Source organism: Hyla sarda, chromosome 3 (genome assembly GCF_029499605.1).
Source record: "Hyla sarda isolate aHylSar1 chromosome 3, aHylSar1.hap1, whole genome shotgun sequence".
Classification (NCBI taxonomy): domain Eukaryota; kingdom Metazoa; phylum Chordata; class Amphibia; order Anura; family Hylidae; genus Hyla; species Hyla sarda.
This window is the reverse complement of record NC_079191.1, coordinates 102,246,138-102,272,896: the sequence shown is the minus strand read 5'-3', so window position 1 is coordinate 102,272,896 and position 26,759 is coordinate 102,246,138. Positions and strand designations below refer to the sequence as shown.

Sequence of the window (26,759 nt, the reverse complement as noted above, 5' to 3'; positions counted from 1 at the left end):
GCGTGACTCTCTTTGTGTTTCTGGAGGGTCGTCGCAAGGGACTTCCTGCTTCGAAGGCGACCATTTTGCGGTGGATTTCTTCTGCCATATTGGAAGCCTACTGCTGCAAAGGGAACACTCTGCCTTTCCGGGTCTCGGCTCATTCAGTCAGGGCCTCCTGGGCTCTCCGCAATAGGGCTTCGGCCTTGCAAGTCTGTAAGGTGGCCACTTGGTCGTCCTTACACACTTTTACCAAATTTTACCACATGCACACTTTTCCATCTGCTGACGCCGGCTTGGGTCGCAAGGTGTTTCAGGCCACTGTGGCCCAGCCTTCCACCTGAGTTGCTTGGGTTCTCTCCCACCCCGGGGACTGCTTTGGTACGTCCCACGGTCTCTGTGTCCCCCAATGTAGCCGACCGAGAAAAGTAGATTTTTTTATGCTTACCGTAAAATCTCTTACTTGGAGGATCCATTGGGGGACACAGCACCCACCCATTTGTTCTGGTGTCTTTGGTTCAGTTGTCTGTCCGGGGGTTGGTTTGGATATATTTTGTCTGTGGTTTCCCTTTGGACAGTTGCTGTTTTTTTCTTTCTCTGTCGGTCCTCTCCTACTGCTTTGGGACAAAACTGTTTAGCTCAGAGTCACTAGGTGGGGTATATCCTGCCAGGAGGGGCTGAATTTCTTTTTGTATTGCCTAGTGTCAGCCTCTTAGTGGCAGCAAGATATACCCATGTTCTCTGTGTCGCCCAATGGATCCTCCGATAAAGAGACTTTACGGTAAGCATAAAAAAAAAAATCTACTTTTTATTGGCTGCACAAAAGATCAGCCAATGAACAAGCTCTTTTACATGGGCCAATTATTGGTTAATGAGCATGCCTAGGAATAGAGCTGAGCGAACTTACAGTAAATTGGCTTGTAGCGAACCCCGTGGCTCGGCCGTTGATTACTTTAGTCACCATAAATTAGCTCTCCTAGGACTGTATCCACCTTTTATAGGCAACCAGAGAACTTGGAAAGGTAAACTAATTTATGCAGACTAAAATCACCAAATGTCGAGCCACTGGGTTCGCTGCGAGCCAATTTACTGTAAGAGCGCTCAACTCTACCTAGGAACAATGATTGGCCCAATGTAAAAGGGCCTTTAGATCAGTGGAGGTTCCAATGTTTGGAATCCCTTTGATTCTTAGTCCAGACTGCTCCAGTAAGAAGGAATTTTATGGAGCATGCATATTTAATGTGTGGTACAGATAAAGTGTTGTTAGAGTCAAAAGGAAAAAAATAAAAATGATAGTAACCAATATTAAATGATTTTTAATACGCTTCTGTAGTTTCTTGTAGAGTCGCTGCACACAAGCCAGCAAGCTTTACCTAGTAGCACACTTGGGCGCAGCAGTGACATACAGAAGCAGGAGGCAGTACATCACAGGGAAGCAGCCTTGGAAATTTTGTCTGAAATTGCCAATGTATTTGATTTTCCAGATCTCAACCGTTTTTTAACAGTAAGTCTTTTCTGCTTCCTAAACGTTTACATGCTTTTGAAACAGTGTTATCTACACTTAATCTATATTGTACTTGAAGATTATCTGCATATTTGAATTTCATGTTTTTTTTTTCTTTTCTTTTTTATTCAGAAAACATTGCAGCTTTTGCTTCCATATCTTGCCGCTAAAGCCAGCCCTGTAGCCTCCACTTTGATCAGAACAATTGCCAAGCAGCTGAATGTTAATCGCAGGGAGATTTTGATCAATAACTTCAAGTACATCTTCTCTCACCTTGTCTGTTCCTGCACCAAGGATGAACTTGAAAAGTCACTTCACTATCTGAAGGTACATGGCATGATTATTTTTGCAGCTGAATTTTATGCACTGTTTTAGGGCTGCAATGATTAATCGATGTAATCGATAACAGGATTCTTTGTCGACGAATCCCGTTATCGAATAATCGCCCTATGCGCTGATTGCTGCCCTGCTCCTAGTGCAATCAGCGCACCGCCGGGACATGTATATTCTCTACTGCTCACTGCTAGGAGCAAGGCAGCAGTGGGGACATGTCAGGCGGCGGCAGCAGGGCCCCCCTTTAGACCGCAGCCCCCACCCTTGTAGACAGCTCACCTACAGCTGTCCGCTGCCCCATTCTCTCGTCCACATCACGTTGTCCTATGGAGGACCATGTGACATACACATCACTCCACCTCCTCCCCTGCGCCCGGAGTAAGCAGAGTGACGTGTGTGTCACATGGTCTTCCATAGCACAACGTGATGCGGAAGGGAGAACTGTTCAGCGGAGCGGCAGCCCCGACAGAGGACAGCTGCAGGTGAGCTGTCTACAAGGGTGGAGGCTGCGGTCTAAAGGAGGCCCCTGCCGTCTAAAGGGTGGAGGCTGCGGTCTAAAGGAGGCCCCTGCCGTCTAAAGGGTGGAGGCTGCGGTCTAAAGGAGGCCCCTGCCGTCTAAAGGGGGGCCCTGCCGTCTAAAGGGGGGCCCTGCCGTCTAAAGGGGGGCCCTGCCATCTAAAGGGGGGCCCTGCCGTCTAAAGGGGGGCCCTGCCGTCTAAAGGGGGGCCCTGCCGTCTAAAGGAGGGCCCTGCCGTCTAAAGGGGGGGGGGGGGGGCCCTGCTGTCTAAAGGGGTCTGTAAAAGAAATGGTCTGCACATACACATGTGTATAGGAGTGCTATAAAAAAATAAATGTAAATTTACTGCTCCCCCAATAAAAAATTAGCTCCCCCTTTTCCTATTGCTATACAAATAAAGTTAAATAATTTTTTCTTTTACATATTTGATACTACCGCATGGCTAACTGTCTGAACTATTAAAATATTAGTGAATCATTAACATTTTATTTTTAATAGTTCTGACAGTTACCCATGCGGCAGTATCAAATTTACGCTGGTTTCTGTACAGGATCATTAATAATGACAGCAACTGGCGTAAACGTTAAAAAAAATAAAAATAATAAAATTGCTGCTGTTTGGTCACATCACATGCTAGAAACTTTTAATATGGCCATTGGACATCGTTTTTCAAGAATCAGCTGAACCCCTTTTTTTTGGCATTTTGACATTTTTCCGATTAATCGATTAATCAATAAAATAATCGACGACTAATCAATTATTAAAATAATCGTTAACTGCAGCCCTACACTGTATGATATATTTTTCAGCATATCCACACAGCTAACTTGGACTCAGATCCTCTATTGCATCTGTAAAGTCAGGTCAAAGTGGGGGAGAAGTTGGCTAGTGTTTCAATCATGAATGTGTATGGTTCTTTTTATCAGTTTCTCAGGAAATTATTGAAAACAAGTATAAAGGACTTTACACTTGTCTCTGTGCATTTTGATTCTAGAAAAGTTCAGTATGTCCTGTAAACTTTAACATGCATTTTGCATGTTTTTCTTTTTTCTTATGGTTTTCACTACTAGTATTATTTTGTACAATAGTAAGATGAAGATAAAATTAATAAACAAAAATGGAAGCTTTATCACTGCTCCCACTTTATTTTGCATTTGTGTTATTTCTTTTCTTGAATACACAGAATGAGACAGAAATTGAGCTTGGTAGTTTGCTTAGACAAGATTACCAGGGACTCCACAATGAGCTGCTGCTTCGGCTTGGGGAGCATTACCAGCAGGTGTTCAATGGACTGTCGATTTTGGCTTCCTTTGCATCAAGTGATGATCCTTACCAGGGACCTAGGAACATTACTAAACCTGAGATAATGGTAAGAATAATTTTGCGATCTTGCAACTAAACTTTCAAAAACACGAGAAGTATGTATAAGACAAAACATTTCTTTTATTTTGCAGGCGGATTATCTACAACCCAAATTACTGGGGATTCTGGCTTTCTTTAATATGCATTTACTAAGTTCCAGTATTGGCATTGAAGACAAAAAGATGGTGAGCTATATTCTTGTAATGAAAGCAGACTTACTACAGTAAACGTTTATCACCTATCCACAGAATAGATGTTAAAGGATAGCTCATCAGGGACCCCCAACGATTGCTAGTTCAGAGCCTGAAGTGACTATCTTAATTAGGAGAAGTGTTTATAAGTTAGGCATGTGCATACACATCCCCACAGTCCCACAGCAGTTACAGGAACAATCCCTCACTAGATTTTGTTTTTTAGTGGGGTGATACAGCATGGATATATTTTTCTTTCAAAATATGTCTCAAGATCTTTGTTCTACCTGGGTGGATTCCCAAGATTTAGCACCCTGCAATGAATCTTGTCAATAAAATTTTAATTTTTTTTTTAAATGAAGTCCATTCGAAATATGAAGCAAATCGGCCATCCATGATATACAGATTTGTGCAGATTATGGTAATTGTTTTATTATTCTCAGGCCTTAAACAGTTTGGTTTCTCTGATGAAACTCATGGGACCGAAACACATTAGCCCAGTAAGAGTAAAGATGATGACAACACTAAGGACTGGGCTCAGATATAAGGATGATTTTCCAGAGCTGTGTTGCAGGTAGTATGTCATGTTTGTTTTATGTTTGTTGTACTAAAGATCACGAGCATAACAAGCTTTATTATGTGTTTTTTATTATCTGTTTTAGATCATGGGACTTGTTTGTGCGCTGCCTGGACCAGGCATACCTGGGCTCTCTTCTTAGCCATGTAATAGTTGCATTATTGCCCCTGTTACATACCCAACCTAAAGAAACTGTGGCTATTTTCCATTATCTAATTGTGGAGAACAGGTAAGTTGGAAGAGCTTGTTAAACATTTTAAATTAGCGGCTTCTTCTGCCAAAGCTGTTGTATGTATCAGTTTCTTTCTAGCATTATTTTAAACTATCTGACAGCAGCATAAAGTAGTAACCCTGATTCCAGCAGTGTATCACTTTCTTTCTTGTTGAGCTGAGGAGTGCACTAGTCCTGCAAATGATGTGTATATGCTCTGAATTTGGGCATATTGATGAATAGCCACTGCCCCCTTTCTAAATGACAGCTTTTACTTATACTGTGCATAGAAAAAAACACATTGGAGATCCTGCAGACTGCAGTTTGGTAATATAAATTTTGATTTATCTTTTAATAAAAGATTGAAACAAGATAAACTTATTTAATACACCTTAAATACCTACATATTAAATTGGGGCATAATCAGAAATAATAAAGTTTTTTTTTCTAATTTGAGGTTACCTTAGCCAATACATTACAGTAATGGATTATCTATTCATTCTATGGCTCTGTTCAGTTATATTCTGTCTGGTTACTTTTTGTATTTTGATGGTCAGAAAAAGCAATGGGCTTTAATAAAGCTGTGTGGTATTTGGTTTCTCCACACTTTCTTGTCCTAGTTTTTTTTTATGTAAGATTTAAATTAAAATGTATTATGCAATTGCTTATTATAATTTGGGCCATGTATTTCCAAGTTGACATTATTTCAAATGTCTATTTATTCATAATTTCTATTTTATTATTTCATTAGAGATGCTGTTCAAGACTTTCTTCATGAAATATATTTTCTGCCAAATCATCCAGAACTGAAGCAAATATTGAAGGTTCTCCAGGAATACAGAAAAGTGGGTTTGAAATATTACACAGCTCATTGGGGCCCATTTACTATTGCGAGTTTACCAGAATTCTGTTGTAATTTTCTTTAAAAAAAACAAACTGACTTAATTGATTCATTCCACATTTACAGTATTTAGAAATTTCGGGCTTGCTTGATAAGGGGCGTGTGCTTGCGTGTGACTAAATTTTGCTTCAAACTTTTGGACTATAGTAAACCAACCAATAATTAGTCTAAACATAGACTAGATAGTCTACAGATTCCCCAAATTTATTAAACAGCCTGAGCCACTGTGATTATCTGACATATTATCGGTGGAAAACTTCTTTTCAGAAAGTTAAACAGATTTGTAAATTACTTTAAAAAAATCTTTATACTTTCAGTACTTTTTAGCAGCTGTATGCTACAGAGGAAATTCTTTTCTTTTTGAATTTCTTTTTTTTCTTGTCCACAGTGCTTTCTGCTGACACTTGATATCCGTATCAGGAACTGTCCAGAGCAGGAGAAAGTCCCCATAGCAAACTTATGCTGCTCTGGAAAGTTCCTGACACGGACAGAGGTGTCAGCAGAGAGCAAAAAGAAAAGAATTTCCTCTGGAGTATACAGCTACTAATAAGTACTGAAAGGATTGAGATTTTTAAATAGAAGTACTTTACAAATCTGTTTAACTTTCTGGCACCAGTTCATTTAAAAAAAGAGGTTTTCCAACGGAGTACCCCTTTAAGTGTTAGTAAATCTGGTTCAGTGTTATACTGCTCATATCGTACACGTTCCTACAACACTGTTGTTTAAAGGGGGTTATGTTAACTGGTTGTACGTCATCTTGCGGAAGATAATCCTAGCGTCTGGCTGCACATATCTGACTAATCTAGCACAGTGATCAAAGTCTGTTAGGGACTGAAACATTGGGATGATGCTAGATAAGAGTGGTATGCAATTTTCTTTTAATGTCTATTATGTCCCAAAATACTAATCCTATCTTCATATTTCAACTTTGTGTGCCATGGTACTTCTTAGAAATTATGATAATTGGCTGTAGAGAAATGTATTTGGATCATATAGAAGACAGAGATTCACAATACCTAAAGCAAATTTTCTTGATCAGGTTATGCAGAGGTTTTATACATGTCATTGATAGTTGTATTTCGTTTTTTTTCCTTTTAATTCCAGGAAACAACAAAAAGCACAGACTTGCAGACAGCGATGCAGCTGTCAATTAAAGCTATTCAGCATGAAAATGTCGACGTTCGTATTCACGCGCTCACTAGTTTAAAGGAGACATTATATAAGAATCAGGTATATAGTTTAATATTTATTAGCTTTATGTCACAGTTAGAGAATTATTGTGATATTCACACAATAAAGCACATTTGTCACGATTCGGCTGGCTGGAGGTGGATCCTCTGTGCCAGAGAGGGATTGGCGTGGACCGTGTCGGTGGACCGGTTCTAAGTTGCTACTGGTATTCACCAGAGCCCGCCGCAAAGCGGGATGGTCTTGCGGCGGTAGCAACCAGGTCGTATCCACCGGCAACGGCTCAACCTCTCTTACTGCTGAGATAAGCGCGGTACAAGGGAGTAGACAAGAGCAAGGTTGAACGTAGCAGAAGGTCAGGGCAGGCAGCAAGGATCGTAGTCAGGGGCAACGGCAGGAGGTCTGGAACTTAGGCTAGGAACACACAAGGAAACGCTTTCACTGGCACAATGGCAACAAGATCCGGCCAGGGAGTGCAGGGGAAGTGAGGTATAAGTAGGGAGTGCACAGGTGAAGGTACTGATTAAAACCTGCTGCGCCAATCAGTGGCGCACCGGCCATTTAAATCGCAAAGACCCGGCGCGCGCGCGCCCTAAGGAGCGGGGCCGCGCGCGCCGGGACAGCACAGACTGGGAACGGGTCTGGTAAGGGAATCGAGAGGGCATCGCGAGCGGGCGCTTCCCGCATCGCGAATCGCATCCCGGCTGGGAGCAATATCGCAGCGCACCCGGTCGGCAGGTCTGACCGGGATTCTGTGAATAAGAGAACGCTGTGAGCGCTCCGGGGAGGAGCGGGGACCCGGAGCGCTCGGTGTAACAACAATCAGTTAAAGAATTTCAGTATTGTTTAGATTAAATATGGTTATTCTGCATACAATTTATATCTATGACCTGTCCAATAACATACAGACATCTGTGTTGTATCTAAATATAAACTTTTAACATTCATGTTTTGTTTTTAGGCTAAATTATTACAGTATTCAACTGACAGTGAAACTGTAGAGCCAGTCATCTCACAGCTGGTAACAGTGCTGTTAATAGGTTGCCAAGATGCCAGCCCACAGGCTCGACTGCTGTGTGGTGAATGCTTTGGACAGTTAGGTGCAATTGATCCTGGAAGACTGGACTTTTCTGTTAGTGACACCCAAGGAAAAGGTTCAACGTTTGTCGTAAGTGATTTTTTTTTCCCACCAGTCTAGCAATATTTTTAAATGTCTACTAAACTTGACATTTTACAACATCTCTGTACTTTTAAAACAATTTTATGAACCACCATGGTTCTATTACCAAGGACTTGGGGTGGTCGTAGATGAGAGGGAAGCAATGGTTTTAAATTTGAGACACAACTTAGACCTTCTGGAAGAGATAGGCAGACTGGCTCAGCTTGCATTCACACAGTTCAGGCTCTCTTCTGCACATAAAACTAAGAAAGCCCCACCACCGCTCTCTGTGTTCTGTTTTGGTCTCTCTGCTGCTTAAGACAGAATTCCTGTTCCCTGCAGTGGACAGCAGTTTGCAGGCAAATTAGATACCTAGTGACTAAGACTTTAGGGCTTTTTTCTGTGGTAAGGATTTTTTGGTGAATGAAACTATTTTCAAGTATGTTAGGAATCATGTAGGCTATCACACAGAGTAATGGGTTTCAAACAACAATGAATATTTAAAATCACCGTCCGGTGAATGGCTGAGTGGCCCGTCACTGCCGAGACTAGTATGTCTTAGAACGTGGAAACCAGAGCGCTTAGTGGTAAGAGCTTGGCCCTGTTCTGGAGATCTTGGGGAGTTCCAGAGGTCAGAGCCCCCACATGATCAGACACTTCCTGGGAATAAGTTTTTCATAACTGGAAGTCCTCTTTTAAAGATGATTTCTATTAAATCTTAAGAATTGGAGACTTAAAGTTAAGGCATTGACTAGATCTAGCTTATTTTACTGTACATACTAACCTATTATATTTAAGCAATATAATGCAAATATTGTTTTTTTTTTCTTTAGACTGGAGTTGAAGACATGAACTTTGCCTACGAGCTATTGATGGAGCTGACAAGGGCCTTTCTTGCATATGCTGATAATGTTCGGGCTCAGGATTCTGCAGCTTATGCTATTCAGGTATAGGAAATGAAGAACATATTACAGCTGTGTATTCTGTTTTTGTTTATAGTCTATTTCAACATTACTGTGACTTTTTTTTAACCATTTTCACATGGATACTATTGTATATTGATATGAGTATCTATATTTATATCTGTTTACACCTTTTCCATATAGCCTGTTGTATGGGCATACAGGCACACCTTCTACTGGCAGCAGCCAAATAATAATTTTACCTTTCTCAGTTGGCTCCATTGGGGGACACAGAGACTGAGTGCTGCTGACACTAGGAGGCTGACACTAGGCAACAAAAAGAAAGTTGGCCACTCCTGGCAAGATATACCCGCCTACAGACTCTGAGCTAATCAGTTTTAGCTTAGTGTCCATAGGAAGCAGACACAGGTTTGGAGTTCTACAGACCTGGTCTTTAACTTTTTATTTTTTAGTTCAGGGACGTGCATTTAAGTTTTTTTCAAAGGCTGGCTGAAGACTTCACTAAGTAAGTTTATTTTCCGGGACAGGGTGAGTATTTTTAACCCCTCAGACCCCCTTCCCCCTCCCCCCCCCCCCCCCCCCCTATGTGGTTCAACTTCTTGCTTCTAGCAGCCTCTGGAGCATTATTTTCTTGGCCCACACTACTGGTAACCTTCACCTGCTTGGTCATCCTGAAGACCGGGGGGGGGGGGGGCACTTTTTGTTGATGGAGCCAAACTTCTCTCCCGCAGCTCCCAAGTCTTCCTCATGGTGCGACTGGTCACTGTCCTCAGGGGTCATTCCTGGGTGCCTCTTCCAATGGAGGGCCAGGCTGGCTCCTGTAATGCCTACGTCCTCCGTCTGTGGGTCCAGCCCTCTCTCTTTCACTCTCCCTGCCTGGACCGATTGCCTGCTCTTCCAGTTACAGCTGCATCTCCTCTCCATCTGAGGGACACAGAAACTGGGTAGACTGCTCCATTTTAATTGCTTCACTTATGTCCAACCCCATTACTCTTGTGTGGGCTGCAAAACTAAAAACTGGAATGGGTTTCCTCCCTAACCCAGTCGATTTCCGACCTGGCACGGGTTTCCCGTTCCGTGGTTACTGGCCTGGAGCGATCTTCCTTGCGCCCACCTTCCAGAGAGGCTCACTCCCTCTCCCCTGATCCTCCTTTCAGGTGATCTCCCGAATGCCCTAAGGTGTCCTCCTCTGGCACTTCTCCGGAATCCCGAGCTCGGGACAGGTGCTCCCCTCATAGGTCTCACTCCTCCTCCCCGGCACCCAGGCAGCGCCCCTGTTCTAGGGGCCGCTCTCCTGGTCGCTGTTCAAGGTCTCCAGCTATACATGTCAGGTCTGCCTCACCTTCCTCTAAGGCTGCTTCCACCCGCTCCCGTTCTCCTGGGCAGTTGGAATATGAGGCGTCGGTTTCTGCCTCTGATCCAGAGGACCGAACCAACATGTCCAACATGGTGGACAGCTTGGTGGCAGCCATCAGGGACACTTTTCACCTAGGGGACCCCGGTACTTCGGACCCAGCTCCAGAAGTTTCCTTCTAAAGATCTCATCTGATCTCATGCTGAATTTGACACCTTGCTGGAAGCGGCATGGAAGCATCCAAATGCTTCCAAGGTACTAAGAAGGTTCAGACGCAGTTTCCATTTTCCCTAGGACTTTATTGCGAAATGGACAATGCCCCTTGCTGTGGATCCTCCGGTTTCCTGTCTGTCAACTCTACCATTGGCGAATCTTGCATTTCAACTCTCCATTGCTGGAGACTACTTGTGCTCTGCTTCCTTGCTGTCCGCCCATTGTGCGGCTTTTGCTACAGGTAACCAGGTGGGGATTCGTCGCTCCATGTGGCTGAAGGCTTGGGACGACGATGCCGCTTCTAAGAAGTCTCTCATGTAACTTCCTTTCTCCTGGACCCGGCTCTTCAGAAAACACCTGGATGAGATTATCTCTGAGGCTACTAGAGGTAAGAGCTCCTTACTACCGCAGAAAAAGTCCCGCCGTACCGATTCCCACCGGAAGTCAACCTCCTTTCGGTCTTTTGGCCTGGGTCGGGCAGCCAGGCCTGCACCCTCACAGGATAGGAAGGCTCCTTCCTTCAAGACACATCCTTCCTGGAAGTCAGATAACCGTTCAGGCCTTTTTGCAGCCAAGTCGGGCACCTGTAAGCCTCTCTCCGCCTGAAGGGAGGCCCCCACCCAGGATTTTTTTTTGGGTGGGAGGTCATTTGTCCCTGTTTCGGGACATTTGGCTTGCTCAGGTGCAGGACTCTTTGGTCAGAGATGTTCTTTCCGACGACTATCGGATCGAGTTTGCTTTCTTTCCAAGGGACTGCTTTTTTCGATTCCGACCTCCTCGTTTTCCTTCCTTGGCGGCAGCCTTCCTGATCGCACTTTGGACCCTTTTCGCTCAGGGAGTGATCGTCCCAGTTCCTCCCGAGGAGCGTTTTTCGGGGTTCTAGTCAAATCTTTTCATCATCCCCCAAAAAAGGGGGCTCCGTCCGCCCTACCCTGGAACTGAAGCTCCTCAACCACCACCTACTCCTGCGTCATTTCCATATGGAGTCTCTCCATTCTGTGGTTCCATCCAGGGATCAAGGAGAGTTTCTTTCATCGGTGGATATTCGGGACGCGTATCTTCACACCCCAATTTTTCCGGCTCATCAGTGGTATCTCCACTTTGCTGTTCCGGAGGGCCATTTTCAGTTTGTGGCCCTTCCCTTCGGCATGGCCATGGCCCCCAAGGGTCTTCACCAAGGTCCTGGCGGTGATCGCCATCCTTCGAGCCCGGGGTGTGTCTGTGATCCCTTACCTGGATGACCACCTGATCAAGGCTCAAACAAGGGACCAAAATCAGGAGAGTCTCCTTCTCACTCCGTCTCCAAGTCCAACCTGACTCCCACCCAGTCCCTGATATTCTTGGGACTCCAGATCAACACTGCGACTGCCCGGGTTCGGCTCCTGCCGGACAAGCTCCACTCTCTGACAGCAAGCGTTCATCTTCTCCGTCGTCCTGTTCCAGTTTCCATTCGGTTCAGCATGGAAGTCTTGGGTAGGCTGGCGGCGGCCATGGAAGCTATCCCCTCCCCTTCGCCCAGTTTCATTGTCGCCCTCTTCAACTGGCCCTTCTGTCCTGGTGGGACAAGTCTCCTCTTTCCCTCTATCGTAGGATTCTTCTTCCCCCCCCCCCCCCCCTCCAAGATTCGTCGGTCCCTCCTGTGGTGGCTCCAGTCTCCTCCTCTTCACTGGCATTTCATCACGAAGAATGCCAGTCTCAGTAGTTGGGGGGGGGAGTCTTCCGGGATCGGATGGTCCAGGGCCGTTGGTCGTCTCAGGAAGCTCTTCTCCCCATCAACATCCTTGAACTCAGACCAATTTACCTTTGCCTCCTCCATTGGGACCGACCTCTTCAGGACTGTCCTGTTTGTGTCCAGTCTGCCAACTCCACGGCTGTGGCGTATGTCAATCGCCAGGGTGGCACTCGCAGCGATGACCTAGGTCTCCAGGATCTTGCCCTGGGCGGAACTCAGATTTCCCTCCATCTCGGTGATTTACATCCTGGGGGTGAACCTCTCTGGGATGTTTCTCTTTGCATCTTTTACTGGAAGGTGGCCTTCCTCAATGTGGAAGAGTTTGAGTTAGCGGCTCTCTCCTGCTGTTCCCTATACCTGGTCCTGCACCAGGACAAAGTCGTTTTCCGACCAATCCCCACCTTTTTACCTAAGGTGGTCTCCTCTTTTCACCTGAATGAGGAGATCGTCCACCTGTCCTTCTGCCCAGCTCCGTCCCATCCCAGGGAACGCTTGCTTCATTGTCTTGAGGTGGTTCGGGCTGTTCGGATCTACCTATCGGTCACTTCATCTTTCCGTCAGTGTGTCTCTTTCTTTGTGCTTCCAGAGGATCATCGTAAGGGACTTCCTGCTTCGAAGGCGACCATTTCACAGTGGATCCGTTCCGCCATCTCTGAAGCCTACCGCTGCAAAGTGAAGTCTCCACCATTCTGGGTCTCAGCTCATTCCACTCGATCTGTCGGGGCTTCCTGGGCTCTCCGCAATAAGGCTTCGGCCTTGCAAGTCTGTAAGGCGGCCACCTGGTAGTCCTTGCACACTTTTTACAAAATTTTACTAGGTGCACACTTTTGCGTCTTCTGATGCCGGCTTAGGACAGAAAGTGTTGCAGGCAGCTGTGGCCCAGCCTTCCACCTGAGTTGCTTGGGTTCTTTCTCACCCGGGGACTGGTTTGGTATGTCCCACAGTCTCTGTGTCCCCCAATGGAGCCAACAGAGAAAAGTAGATTTTTTTTTATGCTTACTGCAAAATCTCTTATTCAGAGGATCCATTGGGGGACACAGCACCCACCCATTTGTTCTGGTGTCTTTGGTTCAGTTGTCGGTCCGGGGGTTGGTTTGGTTATTTTTTGTCTGTGGTTTCCCTCCTACAGTTGCTGTTTTTTCTTTCTCTGTCGTTCCTCTCCTACTGCTTTGGGACTAAACTGATTAGCTCAGAGTCATTAGGCGGGGTATATCCTGCCAGGAGGGGCCGACTTTCTTTTTGTTGCCTAGTGTCAGCAGCATATACCTATGGTTTGTGTGTCCCCCAGTAGATCCTCAGAGAATGAGATTTTACGGTAAGCATAAAAAATCTACTTATTCGTCCATGACAGCTCCCCTGGATAGCACCTCTTACTGTAGTATAGGAAACCTGAGAAGAGAAAAATAAATCATGCCTCTTCACACCACAGTGTGTGTCGCAGCCGTTGGACCCCCTGTGATTATCTACTAATCCCTTAGATATTCTTTCATTTTTTTCTATTAAACAATTTTGCATCAGCCATCAGATATTTCTTTACATAGCTGTGGTAATATATCATCAAATGCTGTCTTATCTCTGTGCAACTACAGGAGCTGTTATCCATCTATGAATGCAAAGAGGGAAGAACTGATTGCCCTGGGCGGAGGCTTTGGAGGCGATTTCCAGAACATGTTCAGGAAATACTGGAACCACATCTTAATACGAGGTATTCATGATATTGTTAAGGTTGGCTGCTGGTTAGGCCTTAAAATGTGAGTGACTTCCGCTGTATACTGCTGAGTGTCGACACAAGAAATACACACCAGACAAAAAGTTGGTATAAAACTCCTCAGCAGAAGGCTAGGAAGCAGTCCCAAGGAGTTCTGTTTATTATACGGAAGTACATTGGTTTTTACATTTGACAGAAAGGGGAGGTTAGTTAGCATGTCAAAATCATCAAGTTATATTTTGATTGGTTATTTGAGTATTGCGTCTGTATATATTAGCACATTAAGCATTCATTTCTTTCTTAGCCATAGGTCACTTATGTTGCCATTTCCCTATTCTACCAGAAAATTCCGGATGTATTCATCCTTCTGCACAGTCTATCTTTCTTCAGATGTTTTGTCTCCAACTTCCAACTTCTTCTTTATCTTGCTTCTTTTGGCCTCATGCCAAGGTCTTCATCTTTAGTTACAAGCAAATAGCAAGCTGATATATAGGTTTAAGGGTAACGAATATCTTTCTGTAGCATTAGCAATGGCATATAAGTATTAAAGGGGTCATCCACCATAAGGGGATTTTAGTACGTACCTGCCAGACAGTAATGGACATGCTTAGGAAGGATCTGTGCTTGTCTTGGGGCTAAATGGCTATGTTGTGAGATTACCATAACATTATGGCTAACTTTTTTTGAACTGGTATTTCCTGTTTGACTTTTCTTTTTTTGACTACAAATCCCATAATTCCATTTTCCTCCCTCCCACACATTAACCACCCCACCCATTGAAACATAAATGAGCTGAATCCATTCAAAGACCTGTGGTTTTCAATCAGGGTGCTTAAAGCTGTTGCATTAGTTGCAGACTGATCTCTCTCCCACCAAGCGATCGCTCCACCCATTGAAGCAGATAGGCTCCCTGTCATCAGCTGACTAGTGAGTCAGATCTCGGCCGCATTGCAACCTGGGAAAAATCTGAGACAACAGTCATTTTGCATGCTGTTAAAAATAAATATTGGGGGGGACAATCACATAAGAATTGTGAGAAGACCATCACACTATATTATGAACTACACTAACTTTACAGCCCCTGTAGCATAGTCAAATAAAAAAAAAAAAATCCTGCAATACCCCTTTAATATATTGATCAACAATCAGAATCATTATAATCGATTTCCACAATTCCTCCCCTAAAGATATTTGTTAGACTTCATCTTTCCCTATAATATATTTTGCCTAATAGTCTCAGGTTCAGGTGGAAGAAAAGAAAAAAAGGGTATGGCATGCTTCACTGGTTTGAGACGAGTTGCTCCTTGTGAACCGCCCCCTTTGTACCCAGACTGATCCTTCACCTGGGACTCATATATTAGCCCTACTCTGTTGGGTTTGCCCTTGAACCATTCGCATACAGGATAGTTGTTCTCATGGGGGGGAATTCTCTTGGTCATGCTTGGGTCTGTTGTTCCGATTAAGTTCAGATAAGCTGAAATATTAGGGTCAATATCCACATACATTGCCCCTGTTGGAATTGCTGCCTCTACAGTTGAGGTTATTGTTTTCTTTACACAGGGGACTATGCAACATCCAATTGTTATTATCATTGCAATGAAAACCACTAATGTGATAACTACTTGGAGAATCCATTTTTTCCATTCTCCTTACCATGAGAAATATTGATCCCAGGGGTCACTTACTCCTTGAATTTTTCTTCACTTCTACAGACAAATCCTCTAGTTTCTTTATGGCCTTTGTAACCTTACCATTTGGACCAGTGTTACCTGGTATGTAAGTGCAACAGGTCTCGACCATCATTTTACATACCCCTTCGTTTTCTGCCAACATCATATCTAGGGACATTCTATTCTGGAAGGTCATGGTAGAAGTGGACTCTAACTGTTCAGCTAGGGGAGTGTCCACGCACGGCATGTGAGCGGACGTGCTGAGAGGAGCTCCGCCGAGAATCCTGCTATTATCCTGGGCATCAGGCTATATTTTTGATTTTACTACCCACCTACGGGTTGCGGTGGGTCCCTGGGGTATAGCGGTGGTTGAATGCCGGGACGCCGCCGACAGAGGAAGCAGCAGGGAGCGATGGACAGCAGCAAGGCCAAGTCCCTGAAGAAGCCGGCGCCATCTTGTGTGGAGGTGTCGGGGATCGCGGAGCGCCTGCAGCGCTTCACGCGAGTCACAGACGCCGCTGACAAGGCTCCGGTGGCAGCTGGAGTGACGAGCTGGATGGAGCTGACTGGATAACGGAGGCCTTGGTGTCTGAGGAGCCTGCGGGCCCTGGCGCTGGACAGTTGGGGCCTGCATATGCAGATGGCGTGTGTCAGTTCACGGTTAACCCCCTATATGCTGGAGTGCCCGCCGCTTCTACTGGGGACTCCTCTACCATGAACCCCATGCTACAGGATACCTCTAGGGAACCTGCCTCACCATCCCTGGCCACAGGGTTTCCCCGGAGTGCTCCCACACAGACCCCTGTGGACTGCACCCCTGTTGTTGCTAGGGGTGATGCTCTCTTGAATACTGCTGCTGTATTACACGTCCCTGATCAATTCAATATGGACTGTACTCCTGTTGTTGCTAAGGGCGATACTGACAGATATTCTACTGGGGTGCTGCATACTCCAGGACAGCTTCTGATGGACTGTGTCCCTGTTGTTGCTAAGGGCGACGCTGCTCTGACTACTACTGCTGCGCTGCTTACCCCTGACCAGCTCCCTGTGGATTGTGACCCTGCTGTTGCTAAGGGCAATGCTGCCCTGACCACTTCTGCTGAGATGCATACTCATAACTTGCTACCTATGGACTGTATCCCTGTTGTTGCTGTAGGTGCGGCTACCCTGGCTAGTACTGCTGCAGTGCATACCCCTAGGCGGCCTCCTATGGACTGTTCCCATGTTGTTGCTAGGGGCGACGCTGCTTTGGTCTCTCCTACTGCTATGCCTTCTACTACGGAACCCACTCTAAAGGACATTTTATTGGCTATCTCCAAAGGCAACAGAGATGTAAAGATGTTGCTAGGTGGTCTACGTGAGGACATCAGTCTTATCAGGCATGACATGCAGAAAGTCACTGAGAGGGTTGGTGCGGTTGAGGAGCGTGTGGGGGAACTTGAGGATCGGGTCCCCCCACTTCAAAGGGATATGCACCGTGTTGTCAATGACCTAACTGCCTTAGCTGCCAAATCCGATGATCTATAAAACCGCCTGCGGCGGAACAATGTACGGCTTGTCGGAGTCCCTGAGAAGGCAGAGGGTCAGAGCAATTATTTTGAGAAATGGCTCCTATCTACCTTTGGGAAAGAGACTCTGACCCCTCTGTTCGCGGTGGAACGGGCACACAGGGTGCCCACCCATCCTCTCCCGCCGCCCCCCCCCCCCCCCCCCCCCCCAGGGCCGTCCTCATCCGCGTGCTCCATTACAGGGACAGAGATATCATTCTTCGTAAGGCTCGGGACTTGGAGTCCATAACTATTGATGGGAACCGTATAGCTATTTTTCCTTACTTTTCTGCTGTAGTACAGAAACAGCGGGCGAAGTACATGGATGTGAAACGTCGCCTTCGGGCCTTAAATGTGAAATACTCCATGTTTTATCCGACAAGGTTGCGGGTAGTTGCCCTGAGAACCACTCATATGTTTGACACCGTGATTGCTGCTGCAAAGTGGTTGGATCACCATGAGGCGCGAATCTGGCGTGGCAACACTTGATAATCTTGCTGAGACTGGCTGTCCTGCTGCGAACTGATGCGGCCTACCTGGGTCGCTCAATGTTTTCTCCTGTTGTCGGTCACTTAGCATAATTTTGTGCCTTGTTATCTAGTTAATCAGCTTATGCAACATAGTTCATTTTGTCTCTATTTGCCCAGATATGAGGTGCTGACCTGATGCGCTACTACTTAATTCTCTTGATAGAACTTGAGGTCCTGCTTCGACCTGATACAGCCTACCTGGGCCACTTTATGTTTTCTTATGTTGCCTGAGATCTAGTTTACTTTGGTGCCATATTGCCTCAATGTATGTCTATGCAAATGTTTCCATGTTGTTTTTGCTTGCCCTTGCCTGACTGATGCTCTCTGTTACTGCCTGATGCCCACATTATATATTTCTGTTTTTCTCTCGGACATGGGCGAGATGCGAATGTGTTCTCTTATGCTCAATTACGCCCTCTGCTCACGCTATTTGGGCTTTTTCTTTACCCCCCGTGTTGCAAGTTGCGCTGTGTTGTTGTTTTTTGTTGTTTGTCTGGGATGTTTTTGTAGTCTGTGTCCTCTCCTCGGTCTGTCCTATGGCAAATCGTCTCCTTTGTCCTTTTGTTCTCCTACATTGTTTGGTCTGGCGGGTCCCCGTATGTGGTCTTTACTATCCTTATGACTGTACTATGGCTAATGATCTAACTGTGGTGGCATGGAATGTGCGTGGCCTTAATGACCCCACCAAGCGTCTTGCTGTCTTCCAGGCGCTCAAAACGCATCAGCCTGCCATTTTCTGTTTCTTGGAAACGCATTTGGTGGCTGAGACTAAACATGTCTTGAATAAACCGTGGTTTGGTCACACGTTCCACGCCACGTTTTCATCACATTCCCGAGGTTTTCGGCCGTATGCGCTTTCCCGACCACAGGCAAAAACGTGGTCTACCACGAAACCTCATACGGCCGAAAAGCAGCCGACCGGAGGCTGCGGTTCACTCCGGTCGGCTCATAGACATACATTAACTACGGTTCCCGAATACGGCTGAGTGCGGGCGCCGCGATTAAGACCCGCCCACCCCTCCTCCCAGCCGTATACGGGAACCGTAGTTACAAACCGTAGTGTGGACCCAGCCTTAGATGTGCACTTGCTGCACATGGCAGACAACAAACGCTTTTTTGTGATAGTGCCGGGACTTTGGTTCGGGAGGATGCAGATATTTTGAGTGTGTTGGTCTCCTTCTATGAGGAGACCTACTCTTCTAAATTGTCGCATGACAGTCAGGCCATTGAGCACTTTGTCTCTGCTATTTCTCTCCCGGCGCTAACCCAAACGCAGAGGGATATGCTGGATGACCATATCTCTATAGAAGAACTGGAGGCTGCCTTGGGTGCGCTTCCGTCTGAGAAGTCCCCGGGGGTGGATGGGTTCCCTAATGAATATCTTAAACACTATAAGCATATCCTGTTACCCAAATTGTTAGAGGTACTGAGGGATGCCACTGAGGGGGGGGACCCTGCCAGGTTCCATGATGGAAGCGATTATATTGTTATTGCTGAAGCCAGGTAAAGATCCACATTTAGCGGGCTCCTATAGGCCCATTTCTCTCTTATGTTCTGATGTTAAGCTGATAGCTAAAGTCCTGGCTAATAGACTGCTGAAGGTAATCTCCTCATTGATACACAGTGATCAAACGGGATTTATGCCTGGGAAGTCTACGGAAGAGAACATCAGAAGGCTCTTTTTGAACCTTCAATTGCAGCCGAGGGGTGATGGGTGTAGAGCTGTGCTGTCGCTTCTTGCTGCCAAAGCTTTTGACAGCGTTGAGTGGCCATTCCTTTGGTGTGTTATGCGACATATGGGATTTGGGACGGTATTTCTGTCATGAGTACAACTACTGTATGCAGCCCCTTGTGCTAGGATACGGGCTAATGGTTTATTGTCTCAGTCCTACCCATTGGGTAGGGGCACGTGCCAGGGGTGTCCTCTTTCCCCTTTCCTTTTTGCTTTGGCTATAGAACCCCTGGCAATTTTAGTACGGGCTTCTACTGAGTTTAGAGGATTCTGCTATGGTGATCTGGAAGAGCGTATTGCCCTTTATGCGGACGATATGCTGTTATTTATGAGGGATGTTGTGCATTCTCTGCCCCCGTTTATGGTGCTGATAGAGAGCTATGGTAGTTATTCTGGCCTGGCTATCAATTGGGATAAATCTACGATTCTCCCTCTTGATCCCCTTCCCCGCATGCCGGTATTGGATAGGGTGGGACTCCCTGTGGTATCTCAATTTAAATACCTGGGTGTAGTGGTCTCAGTGAATCCTTTTGATTATCTATCTCTGAATTTCATCCCATTGCTTGACTGTAGTTCTGGTAAAGTTGCCGTGTGGCGGAAATTGCCTCTCTCTATGATAGGTAGATCTAATTTAATCAAAATGGTACTCATGCCTCAACTCTTATATATTTTGCATAATACCCCTGTTTGGATCCCTATGAAGTACTTTCTTAGGATTCAGTCTTTATTCAGAGAACTTATATGGAATGGGAAGTCTGTCAGATTGTGGTTGGAGACATTGCAACGTAGTAAGGAGGCTGGTGGTCTTTCTATTCCGAATCCCTGGTTATACTTTTTGGCGTCACAGGTTCAACAGTTGAAGGAGTGGGCTCGGTACAACACTATGGGACGTACTGGTGAGTTGGTTTCGAGGAGACTAGGCAAGGTGACTCCTATTTATCTGTTGGAGATGGCTGCGCAGACCAGGCCACCTGATAACCCCACCCCCACACACTTTTACTCTTATCAGGAAGGTGTGGGCAAAATTTAAGGCTTTGTTGAGATACCCTGTATGTGTTACTTTCTCCCCTCTATGGTTTAATCCTAACTTACCTGAAGTGAGTTTATTGCCTGCTAGTACTCCTTGGATTACTCGAGGGGTGTTGTATCTATCTCAGTTCTATGATGGGCAAGTGTTGAAGTCTTTTGCTCAGCTGCAGGAGGAATTTACTTTACCTCATTCTTATTTCTACCGCTATCTACAGCTATCTACATGCCCTCGAAACGCAGTCTAGGGCGGGGGCTTCGATATTGGCTCATCGGCTGCTGTACAAAATCTGTTTACTGAATCTTCTACTAAGGGTGTGATTTCTGTATTATATAGGGAGCTCCTCTCCTTCTACCATGAAGCCTATCCGTTAACAGTTAAAGCAAAGTGGGAGACGGAGGTGGGTCCCATATCAGATGAGCATTGGGCACAAATTGTATCTATGACCCCACGGCTGGCCGTTTCTGAGGCCCTTAGGGTGTCCCAAATTTTTCTATTGCATAGAGTATATCGTACTCCTGCATTTCTTCATAAAATTGTATTACGGACGGACTCCTGCTGTCCTCGTTGCTCCATGCCGAATGCTCATCTGCTTCATATGTTTTGGGATTGTGCACATCTCACTCTATTCTGGAGGGAGGTGGGGCAGTTGATTAGACGGGTGTATGGTTGCCCATTTAATTTATCTATTCTAACATGTCTTTTGGGACTACTGGAGGGGTTGGACGAGGATGGTGGTTTGTATGTCGGCATTAATAGGATCCTTTACCAAGCTCGTAAACTGATAGCTCAATATTGGTTGCGACCCTTGCCGCCCACTATTGTTGAACTGATTGCTAAGCTGAATCACATCATTAGATTGGAAAAGGGAGTGTATACAAAAAGGAAAGCATTGCGTAAATTTGAATCTATTTGGGGTCCCTGGCTGGATGCCCCCGGGGTACCGTCTACATACTTACACAGATCTTCTGTTGAAGTACTTTTGGGGGGTGATGGGGACCCTGGCTGTTGATAATGTCTGTGTCCTGTCAGCCAATTCCTCCCATCTTTTGTTAATGCATTATATGTGCAAGTCTGTTTGTGTCCTCCGAGTCTCCTTCTTTGACCGCTTTATTCATATCTATGTGCCTGTATGACTGTTGTATGCTATGAGCTCTACTTTTACTGTATGATGTGTTTAGTCATCTCTCCGGACTACCGCATGCCTCTTATTTATGGTTGCTGAGGAGGGGACACTGGGGTGGGGGAGGGAGATTGTCTCTTTGTGGGTGGGGGAGGTTTTTTTTGGGGGGAGTGTTGGTATGTTTTGTATGTTTTTTTTTTTATTAAAAAACTTGTTCAATAAAAATTTTCTGATTTAAAAAAAAAAACTGTTCAGCTAATCCTTTCAGGGTATCCCTTGTATAATTTACAAACCTTTGTTGATTGTAATATATGTAGTTTATCCATTCAACATTTTTGCTGGCAGTGATCAAAAATTGATACAAACCCTGCTTTCTCTATCGGCTCCATTGGGGGACACAGACCGTGGGTGTATGCTGCTGTCTCTAGGAGGTGTGACACTATGGTAATAGAAAAATGTCAGCTCCTCCCAGCAGGATATACCCGCCTTCAGGCTCTGAGCTAGTCAGTTTAAGCTTAGTGTCTGAAGGAGGGGGACATGGTCTGGATTCTCCAGACCAGATCTTCTGATTTTTTCTTTTCCTAGTATAGGGACGTGTTAGTTTTTAAATTTTTTTTTTCTTTTCTGTTTTCAGGTGGGGGCTCAGGGACTCCGGTTCCCTGGTTCCCCATTGCGAGTAAGGGGGCACAGACATTGCGTATATGCGCTGTTCACCCCCCCTCGCCAACGGTCAGCGTCTGGGTTGGTACCTCATGGGTCCGGGTCCCCCTATTTCTCGTCTCGCCTCGCTCGCGCATTGTAGCTAGGCTTGATGCAGGGACAAAAAGCTGACTGAAGACTTCACTGAAGACTCCATTAGGTAAGTTCTTCTGACTGAGGTAAGTACCCCCCTTTTTCTCCATAAGTACTGACTCGCAACCTCTGGAGACCCCCTGTTTTTGGCCCACCTTCAGGTTATGGGGCTGGCTTATACAAGGGCTGCACTTTATTCTGGGGGAGAAGTGGCACCTGAGGGGGCATGTATTATGGGGCATTTTACTTATGGTGTGTGTGTGTTGGTGCAACTACGTTCAGCGCCTTATATGCGGCTGTGCACAGCTTCCATGCAGTCAGCCCGTTGTTCTGCCTTTGCTGTGGGTCACCTAGCGGCTCTCCAGGCACGCCCGTCTTGTAAGTTGGACTCCGACCGGTCCGGCCGTTTTGCTCCCAAATCGGGCAACCGCAAACTCACTTCTGCATGAAGTGAGGCCCCCACCCGCGGTTTCTTTTCGGGTGGGAGGTCATCTCTTGTTTTTCCGAGACATCTGGACCTCACACATTCAGGACTCTTGGTGGTGTCCAACGGTTACCGGATCGAATTCGCCTCCCTTCCGAGGGATCGCTTTTTTCGATCCCGGGCCCCCCGGTCTCCTCTTCTGGCGAAGCAATTTCGAGCGACTCTCCAGTCTCTGCTTCTCCAGGGGGTTGTCGTCCCTGTTCCTCCAGGGGAACGTTTTCGGGGTTTCTATTCAAATCTTTTTGTGGTCCCCAAGAAGGACGGTTCTGTGCGACCAATCCTAGACCTCAAGGGTCTATCCGTCACCTTCTCATCCGCCACTTCAGAATGGAATCCCTCCGTTCAGTGGTGGCGTCCCTGGAACAAGGTGAGTTCCTTTCATCGGTGGACATCAAGGATGCCTACCTCCATGAGCCAATATTTCCAGGCCATTATCGGTACCTCCGCTTTGCGGTTCCGGAGGGCAACTTTCAATTCGTAGCCCTCCCCTTTGGTCTTGCCACGGCTCCTTGGGTCTTTAAAAAAAAATCCTTGCGCCAGTGATGGGCCTGTTACAGTCTAGGGGAATCTCGGTGATACCCTATCTGGACAACCTTCTCATCAAGGCTCCAACCAGAGCCCAGACTCTGGAGAATCTGGACGTCAATCTCCACACTCACTTCGGGTGGATGGTAAACCGGGACAAGTCAGTTCTCCGTCCTACCCAGTCTCTAACCTTTCTGGGACTTCGATTCGACACTGCCTCTGCCCGAATTTGTCTTCCGCCGGACAAATGTCTGGCGCTCCGGTCGGGGGTCCGCTCCCTTCGGACCCAGGTGTCAGTCTCCATCCGTACTTGTATGGAAGTCCTGGGTCGGATGGTGGCAACTATGGAGGCAGTACCCTTTTCCCCGTTTCATTACTGCCCCCTTCAACTGGCGATTCTCTCTCGATGGAACAGGTCTTCTCTGTCCCTCGATCGTCAGATTGTTCTCCCTCGCAGGGTCCGTCAGTCTCTGCTCTGGTGGCTCCGCTCCCCCCTTCTTCTCCAAGGGCGGTCGTTTCTTCCCCTTCCCTCGCAGGTTGTTACAACGGATGCCAGCCTGTCGGGCTGGGGCGGCGTGTTCAAGGATTGGATGGTTCAGGGACTCTGGTCTCCCCCGGAGACCCTTCTTCCGATAAACATATTGGAATTACGGGCTATTCTTCTTTGTCTTCTTCATTGGGAGTTCCGTCTTCAGTCCGCCCTGTCCGCGTTCAGTCAGACAACGCCACGGCCGTGGCTTACATAAATCGACAGGGTGGCACTCGCAGCTCGGCAGCCGTGGCCGAGGTGACCAAGATTCTCACCTGGGCGAAGAGCAAGGTTCCGGCCATTTCGGCGATTCAAATTCTGGGAGTGCTCAACTTGGAAGCAGACTTCCTCAGTCGGTCCTCACCCGACCCCGGCGAGTGGTCTCTTCATCCGGAGGTCTTCGCGCAGCTCTGCGACCTCTGGGGCATTCCGGACGTGGACCTCTTCGCGTCCCGGCACAATCGTAGGGTCCTTCCGTTTGTGTCCAAGTCCCGGGACCCTCAGGCTCTGGCCGTGGACGCCCTAGTGATTCCTTGGGTGGGGTTTGCCCTACCCTATCTGTTCCCTCCTCTTCCGCTCCTTCCCAGGGTGCTGAGGAAGCTCAAGGCAGAGGACGTCCCTGCCATTCTGGTAGCTCCAGATTGGCCACAAGGGTCGTGGTACGCCGACGTAGTCAGGCTCCTGGACGACGCTCCTCTGCGTCTTCCACTCCGCCCGGACCTACTCTCTCAGGGTCCTCTTTGCCACCCCAATTTACAGTTGCTGCATTTGACGGCGTGGCGGTTGAGACCGCGGTTTTGAGGGCCCGCGGGTTCTCTTCCCAAGTCATTCACACCATGCTCAAGGCTCGGAAGCCCTCCTCCGCAAGAATTTACCACCGTACTTGGCAGTCTTATTTTTGTTGGTGTGAAGCTCAGGACTTCTCCCCGGTAACCTTCTCGGTTCCCCGTCGTCTCTCCTTTTTGCAGTCTAGGTTGGAACTGGGGTTGTCTCTCAGTTCCCTTAAAGGTCAGGTTTCAGCCCTTGCTGTTCTTTTCCAGCGGCCCCTGGCTTCTAATTCTCATGTCCGGACCTTCCTGCAAGGAGTGGCGCACGCTGTTCCTCCTTATTGGTCACCCTCTCCCCTTTGGGACTTGAATTTGGTTCTGAGTGCCCTCCAGGGTGCACCCTTTGAGCCCCTTAGAGAGGTGTCTCTCCGCCTCCTTTCTTGGAAAGTGGCGTTTCTTGTTGCTATCACCTCCATCCCGAGGGTGTCTGAACTGGCAGCTCTTTCCTGCTGTTCTCCGTTTCTGGTGATCCATCAGGACAAGGTCGTTTTCCGGCCAGATCCTTCCTTTTTGCCTAAGGTGGTCCCGGCCTTTCATCTCAATGAGGACATTGTCCTCCCGTCCTTTTGTCCTGCTCCTTCTCATCCTGAGGAGCGCTTACTACACAAGCTGGATGTAGTTCGGGCTGTTCGGTCTTATCTCTCCATCACTTCTTCGTTTCGTCAGTGTGATTCCTTTTTCGTCCTTACGGAAGGTCATCGCAAGGGACAACCTGCTTCCAAGGCCACCATTTCTAGGTGGATTCGGTCCGCCATTTCGGAAGCCTATCGCTGTAAGGGAAATATTCCTCCTTTCAGAGTTGTGGCTCATTCTACCCGTTCTGTTGGGGCATCCTGGGCTCTCCAGAATAGAGCCTCGGCCTCGCAGATTTGCAAGGCGGTTACCTGGTCGTCTTTGCACACTTTCTCGAGGTTTTACCGAGTTCATACTTTCGCATCGGCTGATGCTAGTCTGGGTCGTAAAGTGTTGCAGGCGGCAGTGGATCGGCCGTCCGCCTGATTACTCATCTGCCCACCCAAGGGACAGCTTTGGTACGTCCTACGGTCTGTGTCCCCAATGGAGCCAATAGAGAAAAGGAGATTTTTGTTTGCTTACCGTAAAATCTCTTTCTCGAAGGATCCATTGGGGGACACAGTTCCCGCCCTTTTTTTGGGATTTTCCTTTGGTTATCTGTCCGAGGGTGTGTTCAGTTATGTTTTTTCTTCTGGTTCTCGGACAGTTTGGGGTTTTTCTTTGACCTGTTGGTCTCCTCCTATTGCTCTGGGACTTAAACTGACTAGCTCAGAGCCTGAAGGTGGGTATACCCTGCTGGGAGGAGCTGACTTTTTTTTATTACCATAGTGTCACACCTCCTAGAGACAGCAGCATACACCCACGGTCTGTGTCCCCCAATGGATCCTTCAAGAAAGAGATTTTACGGTAAGTAAACAAAAATCTCCTTTTTTCCTGGTCTCTTGCTTAAAACTCATCAGGTACCCCCCTTCGGACTCCAATAGCATCAAAGTACACATGTGGATCTAGACCTCCTCCAGGGGCCTCCCTCTTCCATCTACTTTGAGTATAAACTGATTTAGCTAATTTGGTTTCATACTCCTGATCTGGGATTATGTGCAGAGGCATTAGAACTTTGGCTATTGCACATTCACCCGTCCAATCGCCCTCTAGTCTTGCTTGGATTTTCATGTCACCACAGATCCAATAGATGTCACCTAAGGAGTAAACCTTATTTTGTATCTGCGGTCCACTTAGTTTGCTGTATTCAGAACAATACCCTTTTGGAAAATTTCCCATAAATTTACCTTTCCCTTTTTTTCTAACATAGCAGGTGTAGTGTCCTTTGTAAATGGTAATCCCCTCACCTGGCCTTTGCTCTCAGTTATTAAAGGGTACTCTTTCTTCCATTGTTCATATTTTGTATAGTCAGTGGTCATGTTTAGAGATGAGCGAACTTACAGTAAATTCGATTCGTCGCGAACTTCTCAGCTCGGCAGTTGATGACTTTTCCTGCATAAATTAGTTCAGCTTTCCGGTGCTCCGGTGGGCTGGAAAAGGTGGATACAGTCCTAGGAAAGAGTCTCCTAGGACTGTATCCACCTTTTCCAGCCCACGGGAGCACCTGAA

General features: G+C 46.7%; 1 protein-coding gene across 3 annotated transcripts in view; it reads left to right on the top strand.

Moving 5' to 3' along the window:
* The window catches only part of ATR (ATR serine/threonine kinase), a 167,041-nt gene that overhangs the window by 87,318 nt on the left and 52,964 nt on the right, over nt 1-26,759 (top strand). For all 3 annotated transcript variants that reach the window (XM_056564794.1, XM_056564796.1, XM_056564795.1), the window contains 11 exons: nt 1,313-1,483; nt 1,616-1,810; nt 3,517-3,702; nt 3,788-3,880; nt 4,330-4,460; nt 4,549-4,692; nt 5,426-5,519; nt 6,680-6,805; nt 7,725-7,931; nt 8,756-8,869; nt 13,734-13,849. In XM_056564794.1, coding sequence (XP_056420769.1) covers nt 1,313-1,483; nt 1,616-1,810; nt 3,517-3,702; nt 3,788-3,880; nt 4,330-4,460; nt 4,549-4,692; nt 5,426-5,519; nt 6,680-6,805; nt 7,725-7,931; nt 8,756-8,869; nt 13,734-13,849 — 1,577 coding nt within the window. The remainder of the gene's footprint in view (nt 1-1,312; nt 1,484-1,615; nt 1,811-3,516; nt 3,703-3,787; nt 3,881-4,329; nt 4,461-4,548; nt 4,693-5,425; nt 5,520-6,679; nt 6,806-7,724; nt 7,932-8,755; nt 8,870-13,733; nt 13,850-26,759) is intronic.